This window comes from Carcharodon carcharias, chromosome 4 (genome assembly GCF_017639515.1).
Source record: "Carcharodon carcharias isolate sCarCar2 chromosome 4, sCarCar2.pri, whole genome shotgun sequence".
In the NCBI taxonomy this organism is placed as follows: Eukaryota; Metazoa; Chordata; class Chondrichthyes; order Lamniformes; family Lamnidae; genus Carcharodon; species Carcharodon carcharias.
The window spans coordinates 144,967,278-144,980,741 of NC_054470.1; the positions used below are offsets into that span (position 1 = coordinate 144,967,278).

The 13,464-nt window shown below is 40.0% G+C and overlaps 1 protein-coding gene across 1 annotated transcript in view; it reads right to left on the bottom strand.

Annotated features, from left to right (window-relative positions):
- The window catches only part of LOC121277424 (ras GTPase-activating protein 1-like), a 218,317-nt gene that overhangs the window by 42,193 nt on the left and 162,660 nt on the right, over positions 1–13,464 (bottom strand). The window contains exons 17-19 of the mRNA XM_041186867.1: positions 8,163–8,322; positions 5,183–5,325; positions 1,850–1,965 (exon numbers count right to left, since the gene is read on the bottom strand). Coding sequence (XP_041042801.1) covers positions 1,850–1,965; positions 5,183–5,325; positions 8,163–8,322 — 419 coding nt within the window. The remainder of the gene's footprint in view (positions 1–1,849; positions 1,966–5,182; positions 5,326–8,162; positions 8,323–13,464) is intronic.

Genomic DNA, 13,464 nt, shown 5'->3' on the forward strand with positions numbered 1-13,464 from the left:
GTTGACAGCTGAGTCAGAATGCATGGAAGACCGCTTGAATGCATATGATGACCCAGGGGAGAAGATCATCAGAAGGAGAGTTCGAAATCCTGGAGATGAGCCCTTGAATAAGGCATCTGAGAAAAAGCGTCGGTTTGGGAGAAGGTTCCAAGGTGAGTACTTAAAGAGTGGAGATTGGAAACCCTTGTGTGAAAGACAGAGTTCAGTAAGACTGGTTGGCTCATGGTGTGACTAGTATCTGTATGGGGTGGCATCTGTCTCTTGGTTTCAGGGTGTGGTGTGCCTGACCACAGGTTGCCTATAGATTTACATTAATGTTCACAGTAAGTACAGTCAGAGGATAAGATGCTGTTATCCTTACAAATCTGTATATATCTGTAAAGGTACAGTTATGTGTGAACGAATATTGTAATATAGCTCATCTTTTCTTGTTTAATAAATGTTTTATGCTTTTGTTAAAAGTTCATTAGCTGACTCCAGTGACTCTATTCAGTAGCCCTTCTCCACATATCTAAACAAACAAACAGAAGTTAGGCTCTATCAAGCTGGATTCCACCCTGGGATCAGGCTTGTCTGGTGGTAACCTCAGCTGGAGGTCATAACAATAGTCACAGATTAAAACTGTGGATGTTGGATAAGGTGGTATATGCTTGAAATGTGTAGTTCAGTAAATAAAGATAAAGTGCAAACAATTTGTTCTAGTTCTATCCTTTACCAATCGGACTTCAGAAATAGAATAATGGCATGGTCAAGGATGAAATCTGCAAAGGGGTTGAGAAGGCTGGGGTGTGGGGAGGGCCGATATGGGGAGGTGGGTGGATAATGCACCCCAATCACAGGGAATTTAATTTGTGACTTTAGTTAAGGCCTTTTGGTGCTGTGACGGAGCGAAGACCTAATGGAAGATTCAGAGTTGTGCAAAAGATGGGCATGGATGTGGGGGATTACAATGCTTTGAAGGGTTTGTGAGTTCGATTGGAGATAGGATGGTAGGTTGCAAGGACAGAGGTTTATAGGTAGGTTTTTTGTGCTAGATCGGTGGGAAGAGTAATGAAGGAAAGGAGGGAGGGTTTCTTTGGCAGACAACAGGGATTTAAGGTGAGGTGAAGGGTGAAAGAAGGCAAAGACACCAAATAAGTAAGGGAGAAGCCTAAGGTATGACTTGGTGAAAATGGCCACACCGCTACTGTAGCTGTTTGTAGTTGGTGGAAAGTATAGCTAGTTTTTGATAAGGGACAAATGTTTTCAATTATGCGCTAAGTTTCAGTCAAAGTCAAGATATCAATGCAATCATCCACAATAAGGTGATGAACTCTAGAGGCTTCATACTGGAGGGAAATACTGAGACGGCTGGTGATTACTGATTCATTTGCATGGTCCAAGAGGCTAGTGAGAGTTGGGGTGAGCAGAAGAGAAAGGAGACTGAAGTTGGCACCTTGTAGACATCGTGGACAAGAAAAGGATGAGCAGTTATAAAGAGTAGTAGTAGGATGGGCTCAGAATACTGACAGGGCAAAAAGAGCGGCAGCTAGCTTATTCAAGGGGGAGTTGAAGTTGAGCATAGCGGAAGGGATGCAAGAACATGGTTATGTTTGTATAAGAGTATTCTTAATGACAACGGGTAATGATACAATTCAGCAACTGTAAAACCTTAATTTTTTTTTCAACTCTCACCTCAAGTTCCAGGTTTGCCTTTCTTATCCAACTTCTCCCCTCCCTTTCTGGTGGGAGAAGTCAAAACTCATACACTGCCCTATTCATTGTATTCATTATAACAGTATACAAAAAAATTGAGATGTTCAGATATAATTTTTGTTCACAATGTATAGCTACATAATTTGTCACTTACTGAGGCAGTTCTTCTGCAGCCATGAAAATCTTCTCCACCAATTCTGAGAGGAGAGCCAATAGGTGTGCCAGATTAGTGTTCACATCTTCATTTTTTTCAAGTTTGGAAGGATTTAGCTGTAAATCAGAGGCTTTTTGATTATGTTTTTCAATTTATGTTAGATTATTGAAATAGGCAAGTTTTTGGAAACAAGACTCTCTAAATGCAGTAATGCTCTATATATGGAAAGAAATTAGACAAAAAATATTATAGCAAAAATTTTCTAGCCATGTCTAAAATGTTAAACTATAATCGGATTCAGTGAAAACTGATCTTCATAATCTTCGCTATTTTTCCCACGGGAAATCTATGGATTGCTGGCATGTTTTGGACTGAATATAAATTTAAACAAGTTTGATCCATTCCTGAATCATAGTGCTATAAGTTAGAAGTCCATCTCCAATACAGCATTTTTGAAATCCTGATTTTACACACAATGCTTCTGATGCACTGATACAATCTTGGGGGGTAATACATCCATTGATTTTTGATTTCCAGCTATTAAAGGTAAAACCTAAAATAGACAAAGTTTAAAAAAAAATGAAGTCCACAATCTTTGCATAACTTCACTTTTGGGGTGTGTAATTTTGTTGACAGCGTGCAGTTGCTGATGGCGGAATCTGAAGTATGCGCCACGTTTGCTCTTGCTGTTTGCCGTTTCTCACGGAAACAATTAAAATTTTAAGTGCTGACAACGTGCATGGGAGACACGCGATTATGCAGCGATGGAAGCTTTTCAATGATGAAATCCGTTGTCAGCTGACAATGCTGCAACTAAGGATGGGCTATGAAAGAGCCAAACAGAGGCTCTGCATCAAAGCTTTCTTGCCCAACCAAATTGCCATTAACATATGACTTGAGAGCATAAAAGTGGCACAGGTGTTTTTCAAAATTAAATTTCACTTGTAAATATTTCACATTACATTGGTTTCACTATATTCATATATGCATCATTGTTATTTGTTGAGACTAGCTTAGTCAGAGAGCTAACTGCACTGGCATGCCTCAGTGGCACACACTGATGGTTACAGTGGAATTAGGGACATATCCTTTTATTTGGAAGAAACAATGTTGTGCTTTTTGTACACACCTTATTGAATGTTCATGCTAGTGTCCAGTGTTGTACTTGCCACTCTGTGGGACACGGCTGAATCACAGAATTTTAATGGCACAAAGGGAGGCATTCAGCCCATCGTATCTGCACCGACTCTCCAAATGAGCATTATGACCTAGTGCCATTTCCCTGCCTTTTCCCCGTACCCATGACATTGTTTCTATTCAAATAATCATCTAATGCCCTCTTGAATACCTCTATTGAACCTGCCTCCAACACACTTCCAAGCAGTGCATTCCAGACCTGAACCACCACTGTGTGAATTTTTTTTTCTCACGTCACATTTGCTTCTTTTGCAAATCACTTTAAATATGTGCCCTGTCGTTCTTGATCCCTATACGAGCAGGAACAGCTTCTCCCTATCTACTCTGTCCAGCTCTCTCATGGTTGTGAACGTCTCTATCAAATCTCCTCTCATCCTTCTCTCAAAGGAGAACAATCCCAACCTCTCCAATCTATCCTCGTAACTGAAGTTGCTCATCCCTGGAACCATTCTTGTAGACCTCTTCTGCACTCTCTCCAATGCGCTCACATCCTTCCTATAATGTAATGCCTAGAACTGTACACAATACTCCAGCTGAGGTCTAATGAGTGTCTTATATAAATTCAGCACAACCTCCTTGCTCTTGTGCTCTATGCCCCTATTAATAAAGCCCAGGATACTATATACTTCATTAACAGCCCTCTCCACCTGTCCTGCCACCTTGAATGATCTATGCACATATACACCCAGGTCTTTCTGCTTTCTGAACTTAGAGGCTTAACTGGTCCTCCCTCAAGCATTATAAGGGTAATCGTCTGAGCATTGCTGAAAAAAAGAGACATGTCAAAGCTTTTTGTCTTGCACTCACCAGGACAATTTGCAAAAATACCAATAAGGGGAAAACAATAATTTATACTGTATGAGAAGAGAATGCTGACTGGTTGGCAAGTGGACTCAGATTGGTAGAGGGGTTGCCATGGAGAATGCACCAACTGATGGTGAGTGACAATTAATTGCCAAGCATGATTTAAAATTTAAACCAGGCAGCTTGACCCTGATTGGTCAAGGTATTTCCCTGATGGCTGTCACCTATTTTGTTTAGTTGAAACAGGTGCAATGTGTGTACATGTTCTGTCTGCAAAGAACAGGGCCTGTGTAATAATACATGTAGCTTCCACGTACACTCAAATGCACCACATTGAGCCTAACTGAATCTTAAATTGGTTGACAGCGTAATTATTAGCACACTGAGGATTATTTAGCAAATGTTGTCTAATCGCAGAATCACATCTAATGTTGGACACTGATTTGAGTTTTGCAAGCACGAGCTGGTTGGATGTGCCTTGCCCTTTGCAAACAGCAGCTGGGACAAGCAATGTATGTAGGCCGTATATCCCAAAGATTGGTGGAAAATATCAAACAGCATCACATTGGCACTGAAATTCATATACCACATTACTCATTTGTATGATAGGCAGCATGTCTTTTTGGCTTGATAGCAGCATCCCGTTAGTGGCAAATACCACTCATTCTGACATAATTAAAAAAAGTTTACACTAATGAGTGTTCATGGCTTGCAAATGTGTTACAAGTGCAAACTTGCCACAGGCCAGTGCGAGGCTCAACACATCACAAACCTTAACGCTGCATTGCGACAAATGGTTGGGAAATTGAGATTTTGCATCTTGCCTAATTAAGTCACCTTGGTTGCCATGTTTCCCACTCCTGTGGGCTCCATAAAATCCTCCCTAAGCTTTCAGTCAAGGATTTATCTGTTTCACTGTCATGTTAAACTTGAATGTTACTGTCCAGCTCTTTACTAATCTTAATTATATTCAAAATGTTTACGCTGTGTGCATAATGGTAATGTTTACACCAATTTGAGGCTTAGTGTTATAAAGTGTCCAGGAAATCCAAGGCATTCCCTGGTCATTTTATACCAGTGATTTTAATGTTGCACTGCATTTATACTCCATTTGATGTGAAATGGAAAGGGGTGGAGATTTCCTCCTCTTAGGAGTCTTGGACAGATTCTTAGATTTTCCCTAAAGTCAAGTTGGGCCCTGAGTCCAGATATACACAACAATTGATGAAAACTGGAAAATGCTCCTCACGGATAATAAAACTGTTAAAGCATCCATAAGTATATTGATCCAGTCACTGTTGCTGCAATCTTTGCTGCACTCCAGTACCTTACCTCACATGACTGTTTACTCTCCATTATCTTTAGGATGGTTTCTTTCAGAGCATGATGGATAAATGGTGTTGCTGTTGATTTCATATATTGTTCCATAAGTGTGCTTGCCAAGGTTGTGGCGCGGAAGAGAGTGGTGGATTCATCTGAAGAAAAAGTCACATAAATACATTTTAAAAATGTAGATGCCACTTTTTGCCGATTCTAGGCCCTGCAAGCACAGAAGGCAGAATGAGTGTACCCTGCACTGAATTTTATAGATTTGATTTCGCAAGGTAAAAATATCACCAAACCTTTAATCTCAATAATGAACACTTCATTACTACATCATACAAAAAAGTTTTTTAAAAAAAGTATTTGCTGAAATGGATTTTTGATGCCCAGTTTCAGTTTTCCAGCTTAAAGTTTCTAATCATGAACTGTGACCACATTTGTTAAAGCACTGTAACCCTAGGCAATGTTAATACAAGGCTGGCTGTCTACAGATGTTCTAATTTGCCTTGTTTCAAGAATCTGAAAGTGACTTGGTCTAAAAACACACTTGACAATTGGAGCCTTGATGGCACAAGGCAGTAACAGATGAGGAAGGCCATTTTAGTTCATTCCGCCAGAGACACTCCAAAGTGTCTCCATTGTAGCATTTTTCCTACGTTCATGTCCAAATGAATATCGTGCTGGGTTTCTGGGACCAGAATTGGACAGTGCTCAAGAGCAGGCGAAAGGAGGACCCAGAGGCAGTCAGCAGCACCTAGAAAAGCGGTCAAAATGAGGACCCTGAGATAGTCAGCAGCACTGATAGAAACTAGGAGCAGGAGTAGGCCATTCGGCCCTTCGAGCCTGCTCCACCATTCATTATGATCATGGCTGATCATCCAACTCAATAGCCTGCTCCTGCTTTCTCCCCATACCCTTTGATCCCTTTCACCCCAAGAGCTATATCTAACTCCTCCTTGAAAGCGTACAATGTTTTGGTCTCAACCACTTTCTATGGTAACGAATTCCAAGGCTCATCACTCTCTGGGTGAAGGAATTTCTCCTAACCTCAGTCTTAAATGGTCTATCCCATATGCTCAGACTGTGACACCTGGTTCTGGACTGCCCCATCATCGGGAACGTCCTTCCTGCATCTACCCTGTCTAGTTCTGTTAGAATTTTATGGATGAGCTATCCAATAAGATATGAGCTATCCAATCTAGTTTGTGGCTCCAGAGCAGATCGGCCATATTGAGAGAACTCAAAGTGTGACATCACAGAAAGACAGAATGAGGCTCGGAAGAACCATAAGGGCTCAAAATGTTAACTCCGTCTTTCTCTCCACAGATGCTGTTAGACCTGCTGAGTTTTTCCAGCATTTTCTGTTTTTATTTAAGACAGAAAAGTGATTGGTTGATGAATATTTTGCTCGTTTATCTTCAAAACTTGTGTAATTTATCAGTAATAGTAAGGTTTTATTACTTGTAGTAAGGTTTATTAGCTTATTGGGATTAGCAGTGTTTATTAATTATAAATTAATTAAGGAAAAATAAAATTAACTCATCATAAAGATGGCAGGGCAGGTGACATGCTGCGACTCAAAATGTGAGAGCACCTGGATGTCTGTGTGATCCAGGGCAAACATGTCTGCAGCTTGAGGAGCTTTGGCTCTGAGCTGTAGGCCGAGCTGCAGGCACTGTAATGTATCAGGGATAGGGAAAGTTACCTCAAGGCAATAAATGCTGGCCTAGCCCACACCCAATGGAAGAATAAAAAAAGCAGCCCGTTTGCTTGATGGGGGCACCCCATCAGGCACTTTAACTCCCTCCACCATCAGTGGATAAGGGTAGCAGTGTATATTAACTGCAAGATGCACTGCTACAACTTGCCAAGGTTCCTTTGACTGCACCTTCTAAATCTCTGACCTCTACCATCGAGAAAGAGGAGGACAGCAGATGCATGGAACACCACCACCTGCAAATTCCCCCCTAGGTTACACACAATCCTGACTTGGGACTATATTGTCATTCCTTCACTGTCGCTCGGTCAAATTCCAGAACTCCCTTGTTAACAATTGTGTTTGTACCTATACCAAATGGACTCAATGGTTCAAGAAAAAACTCACTACCACCTTCTAAAGGGCAATTAGGAAAGGGTGATAAATGCTGGCCTTGTCAGTCGCACTCACATCCCAAGAACAAATAAAAATTCCTAGTACCAGCCATTCTGCAAAACATGTCTCCAATTCTCTAGTCCATGTCACAGTATTGTGCTACTGTGACTGTAAATGATGGGAAATTCTCCTCCTCCTTGGCAATCTAAGAATGGTCCACTAATCCAGTTGATGGCACTTGTAACCTACCAGAAATTCCTTTACAAAAGATTCCTTTGCCACGAACAGACAACTGTAGAAGTTGTAACTGCAATTCCTAAACAAAGCCCAAAAAATGCAGCCAAGCAGATCAGATCAAAATTCCAGAATAAACAGATAGTAAAAAAACATTTGCTGTGACACTAGTCTGAAAAGCTTCAATCAGGATCCCTGAACTATCTACATTAGTTCTTAATATAGCATTAAACTGGACCATCTGCTTAGAGAAAAATAAGCCTCAAATTTGGTGGTACATAATTTTGCACTGTGTCATTGCACTGTGCCTATGGAAAGTTTGAGATTGATGTTACCATTAGTATTTACTGTTTCAAGTTTGTAGCTCAGTTCAAATGAAGGTCACAATATTCATCTTACATTATATGAAGAATAGCCTTCATTCAAATAATAACTATGATACCAGTACAATTGTGCTCCTTTAGGATTTATCCATCAAAAACTAATGGAAACCAAGCTATTAAGTCAAAATCACTCAACTTGTATTTTCTTTTAATAGCATACCTCGGATACAGCAAAGTGTCTTAGTGTTTTATAGTCTAAATAAATGTACATAACAAATGTATTTAATCCAATAAACAAACTATAATGAATAGGTTCATGACTTAGGTATAATAGGCTTACCTTCCATACTAATTTCTCTGTCATTGAGTATCTGTAGTAACAGTGATTCAAGCTTTTCATGCCGAAAAATTCTCAGTAGAATACTGGCCAGTAATGTGCGATCCTGGCCACACACATGGGATAAGGCATATATCACATGGAATTCTTTCTGAAGAATAAGCTACAAAAAATGGGAAGATAATAAACTAAACAAAATGCAACATACATTAACTTATTTTGGTAGAGTTTTTATGAATGTATAATTTCAATAAGAACACTTTTTTTCTAAGGTTTAAGTAGACTTTCAAGTTCTGTAGAGCCACAATGATGAATGTTTAATCAAAACTGATGAGAAGATTTGGTACTGGGAACACACTATAATACAAATTTGATGTCAGAAGCTGGCAGTAAGCAAGGCCACAGGATTAAAGTTTATGATAAAGCTGGCTTTCCAATAGAAAAGCACCGTTATAAAAATACTTGTTATTTAAATTTCTTTATGAAGCGTCCCAGATGATTTCTCCTTCCTTTGCAATTACTAACAACAAATATTGTCCATGACTTTGTTATTCCAAGCTTGACCATTCCAATGCATTCCTGGATGGCCTTCCATATCCAGTCCTTCATAAACTTGAGGTCATCCAAATCTCTATGTCCTAACAGGCACCAAATCCAATTGCCCTTCCATCTTGTGCTCACTGACCTACACTGGCCCTCAGTTAAGCAACACTTCGATATTAAAAATTACATTCTTGCTTTCAAATCTCTCCATAATCTGGATCACCCTTTCTTGTAATCTCCTCCAGTGCTCATCCGTTCTCTTGAGCATCACCTATTTCAATTGCTTTACCATTGGTGGTTGTGCCTTCAGCTGCCAAACTTTGGAATTCACACCCTAAAATCTCTACACCTCTCAATCCTTCTTAAAACCTATCTGTTTGACCAAGATTTTGATAATCTGGCCTAATCTCCTTGTGACTCAGTGTCAAATTTTATTTTACAACACTTGAAGTGCCTTGAGGCATATTATATTAAATGCACTGTATAAATGCAAGTTGCAGTTGGTAGTTGAGGGAATGAAGATTTTTTTTCTTTTCTCAGTTGTAATGTATAAACGGAATAGAAAAAAGAGAAATTACAAGGGACATTAGGTTGCTAGTAGAATTAATAAATACAATTTAATTTAATTTCTTATCTGATGTCTGCTTCTGCAGTAGTTACTGGAGAGTGAGGGAACTTAGATTACATTTCCCCTTCCCAATCCAGGAAAACTGGGTACAACTGTGGTGGCCTTACCAGGATCCCACTAAGATCAGCTAATTTAGTTTGTGCCAGGAACCCCTTGCTTTCTAGCTTTGGATAAGCTGCAATTTCCTCCAATTAAAACATGCAGAAGACCAAATCAATCATCTGCCACTTGCCGTAAAGTCAGTACACAGGCCATCAACATCACCTTCCTATCTAACCACTATCTCAAGTTGAGCCACACTTGCTAATTTATTCAACTTAAGCTCAATTTCAGACTATATATCCTTGCCATCACAAAGACGATCTATTTTCACTTCCATATCATTCACCTCTACCCCAACTGCCATCTGCCACTACAACATTCTTCCAGTTAGTCACCTCTAGAGGCAACAATTCCAAAGGTCTCCAGTCCAGCTTTCTATACACCATTCTTTATAAACTACAGCTCATCCAAAGTTGCACAGTCCTGTCCTAACCTGCACTATATCCTGTTAAACCATTGCTCCAGTCGTTGCTAATTTACAATGAAGCACTGGGAGCAAGATTATTCAAATTTAAACCTCTCATCAGATCTTTAAATCCCTCCATGGCCATGCTCTTCACATTCCTGTAACCTCGAGCATTACACCAAAGCTCGCTATTCTCCTGACACTGGGCTCTTGTGCAAACTGCATCCTTATCTCACCATTGAAGGTCATGTTTTCAGCCACATTGGCACAATTCCATCTCTCAGTCTCCCCACCTCCCTCTCCTTTGGCTAGGCATTCAGTTTCGTCCTTTTAAATTGTGACTATTTCCACTTTAAGAGCACTACATAAATGCAAATTTTTGCTGGCTGCACAGTTTAGCTTTCAGTGGGCAGACTCACTTTTTTAAGCTAAAGTGGGAGCAGGAACTGCTAATGTTTCCTGAGAAATAGAAAGAATTGATTAATGACTATACTCATTTACAGAACTCAAAGTGTGCCTGGATTAATATATTCCTCAGTAGCACACTAATGGTTGAAATTATTCAGCTAGCTAATCAAAATTTATTTCAATCATTTGGGCACTTTCTAGAGTGCTCCTGCAATCTCAGACTAAATTCAGCAGCATCCAATTGTGCAAGCACCAGCGGACTAACAAAAAATAATGGAGAATCCATCAGGAACTTTCATTATTTCTAGGTGAATAAGAAAATAATACACGTGAGAAATTAAAAATGAAGCATTGGAACAAGAGCAGGCATTCAACCCCTTCAATTGGTGATTGAAGGGGGTGGGCTGTGGGTGAGGGAGGGAGGAACGAGGGAGACACAAGGGAAGGGAATTTAAAAAGGATGAAGATGGGGACCGAAGAACAACATTTTGCCTCAGCCTGGATAAAAAAGGTTGTTTTAGTTGAATTTTGTTGCAATGGGTGAGGTGGGAGTTAATTTGGGCCTCACTGGATTACAAATCATTATTTACATTTCAATGGATAGCAGATGCAAGACTTTTTCTTCTATTTACAGTGCGCATTTCTTTGGTTAACCAGTTATGCTTTGAGAAATATTTCTCAAAAAAAAGTTTAGCAGGTTACGCACAACAAAATTTAAAGGGGTACTGATTCAATTCTTTTTTCAGGTTTTATAAAAAGCTTTTTTGAAGTCTCTTTTTGAAGTGCACTCTCTTTTTTAACAATATTTTCCTCAGTTATTTTTCCCCAACCTGACTGGCTTCCAAAAATTATATAGTATGTGCAATACAGGCCATTCAGCCCAACTGATTTATACCAGTGTTTGCTTCACATAAGCCTCTTCCGAAACTACTTAATCTAATGCCGTTAGTATGTCCTTCTATTCCTTTCTCTCTCATATACTTATCTAGACCCTCCTTAAATGCATCTAAGCTATTTGGCTCAACTGCTCTGTGACGCAGCAAGTTCTAAATTCTAACCATTCTCTAGATAAACAAGTTTCTCCTGAATTCATTATTGGATTTATTAATGATTATGCTGTATTAATTAATGACCCCTAGTTTAGGATTCCCCAAATTTTAAAGCCCTCAGCTTATATAACCATGGTAACTGAATCATTGGCAGAGATAAGATGAACTTAAATCCTTATTACTTCCATTTGTCTGATGTCTGCATTGTGTCACTTTTAATGTAGTGTAACTTAATGGTAGCATGCATGGAAAAAGGTAGAATTGGTATAAGTGCTTTAAACAAACCACTGCTTGCTGGAGAAAAAGAGAAAGGAGGATTAGACCATATAGCCCCTCCAGCCTGTTCTGCCATTCAATACGATTATGGCCTCAGTTTCACTTTGCCTGAACTCCCTATATCCCTTTATTCTGAGACACCAAAAACCGATTTCAGCCTTGAATAGATTCAACAATACAGTATCCACAACTCTCTGGAGTAAAGGATTCCAAAGTAAAATAACCCTTTGAATTTCTCCTCATCTCAGTCCTAACTGATTGGCCCCTTATCCTGAGATTGTGGCCAAGTGTTTTAGATTGCTCATCCCAGGGAAATAACCTTTCAGTGATTACCCTGTCAAATCCCTTCAGAATACTGTATGTTTCAATGAGATCAATTCTCATTCTTCTGAACTGCAGAGAATATAGGCTCAATAGGCCTCTCATCATAGGACAACCCTCTCATTCCACGAACCAAACTAGTGAAACTTCGTTGTACTGCCTCCAACGTTCCTTCCTTAAATATGGAGACCAAAATTGCACACAGTGCTCCATATTTAGCCTCACCAAAGCCCTGTATAATTGTAGCAAGGCTTCTTTATTGTTTTACTCCAATCCCCTTGCAATAAAGGTCAACATGCCATTGGTCTAACTAATAGCTTGCTGTACCAGCATGCTAACTTTGTGTTCCTTGTACCAGTCCCTTGGAACATCAACATTTACACGTTTCATGCCTTTTAAAAGCATTCTGCTTTTCTTACTGCCAAAGTGAATAACCTCACACTTTCCCATTATTATACTCCATCTGCTACCTTGTTGCTCATTCACTTAACCTGTCTGCATCTCTTTGCATCTTCTCTATGTCCTCCTCACAACTTACATTCCCAACTAGTTTTGTATCATCAGCAAATTCAGATGACGAGATGGAGAGTAATGTATCTAAATCATAAATATAGATTGTAAATAGCTATGGTCTCAGCACCAATTCTTGCAGCAGTCCACTAGTCATAGCCTGCCAAGTTGAGTATGCCCCATTTATCCCAAATCTCTGTTTCCTGTCCATTAATCAATCCTCTAACCATGCTAAGATATCACCCCCAACTACATGAGCCTTTATTGGTAGGTATCTCTTCCATATCTCTTTTGATTGGCCAAATGGTTTAAATCAGGAGAAGTTATTTCAGCTGAAGAGTACAGTTAAGAAATTCAATTTTAAAATATTTAACATCCAAATTAATTAAATAGAAGAGATATGTTGCAGCTGGTGGATGCCGGTGCAATCCACGGTGACCAAATCTGCAGCAAGTGTTGGCTGCTTGACGAACTTCAGCTCAGAGTTGATGAGCTGGAGTCTGAGCTATGGACACTGCGACACATCAGGGAGGGGGAGAGTTACCTGGACACTGTTTCAGGACAAAGTCACATCCCTTAGACTAATTACTTCAAATTTAGACCGTGGTCAGGGAGAGGAGGGTGTGACTGTGAGTGAGGCAGGTATGGGGATCCAAAATTTAGCTTTGAAGGAGCATTAACCAATGCCCTTGTCCAATAGGTATGAGGTTCTTGCTCAAGGTGTGGATGAGGGCACAGACTGCAGGGTGGATGAGTGAACTGACCACAGCACCGCGGTACAAAGCACCATTCAAGTGGAGGGGGAAAAGAGAAATGTAGTAGTAATAGGGGATAGCATAGTTAGGGAAATAGATACTGTTCTCTGCAGCAAAGACAGATTCCTGATGGCTGTGTTGCCTACCTGATGCCATGGTTAAGGATATCTCTTTTGAGCTGGAGAGGAATTTGGAGTGGGAGGAGAAGGATCCAGTTGTCGTGGTCCACGTAGGTACCAACGACATAGGTAGGACTCGGAAAGAGGTTCTGCTGAAGGTCTATGAGCAGCTCGGGTCTAAATTAAAA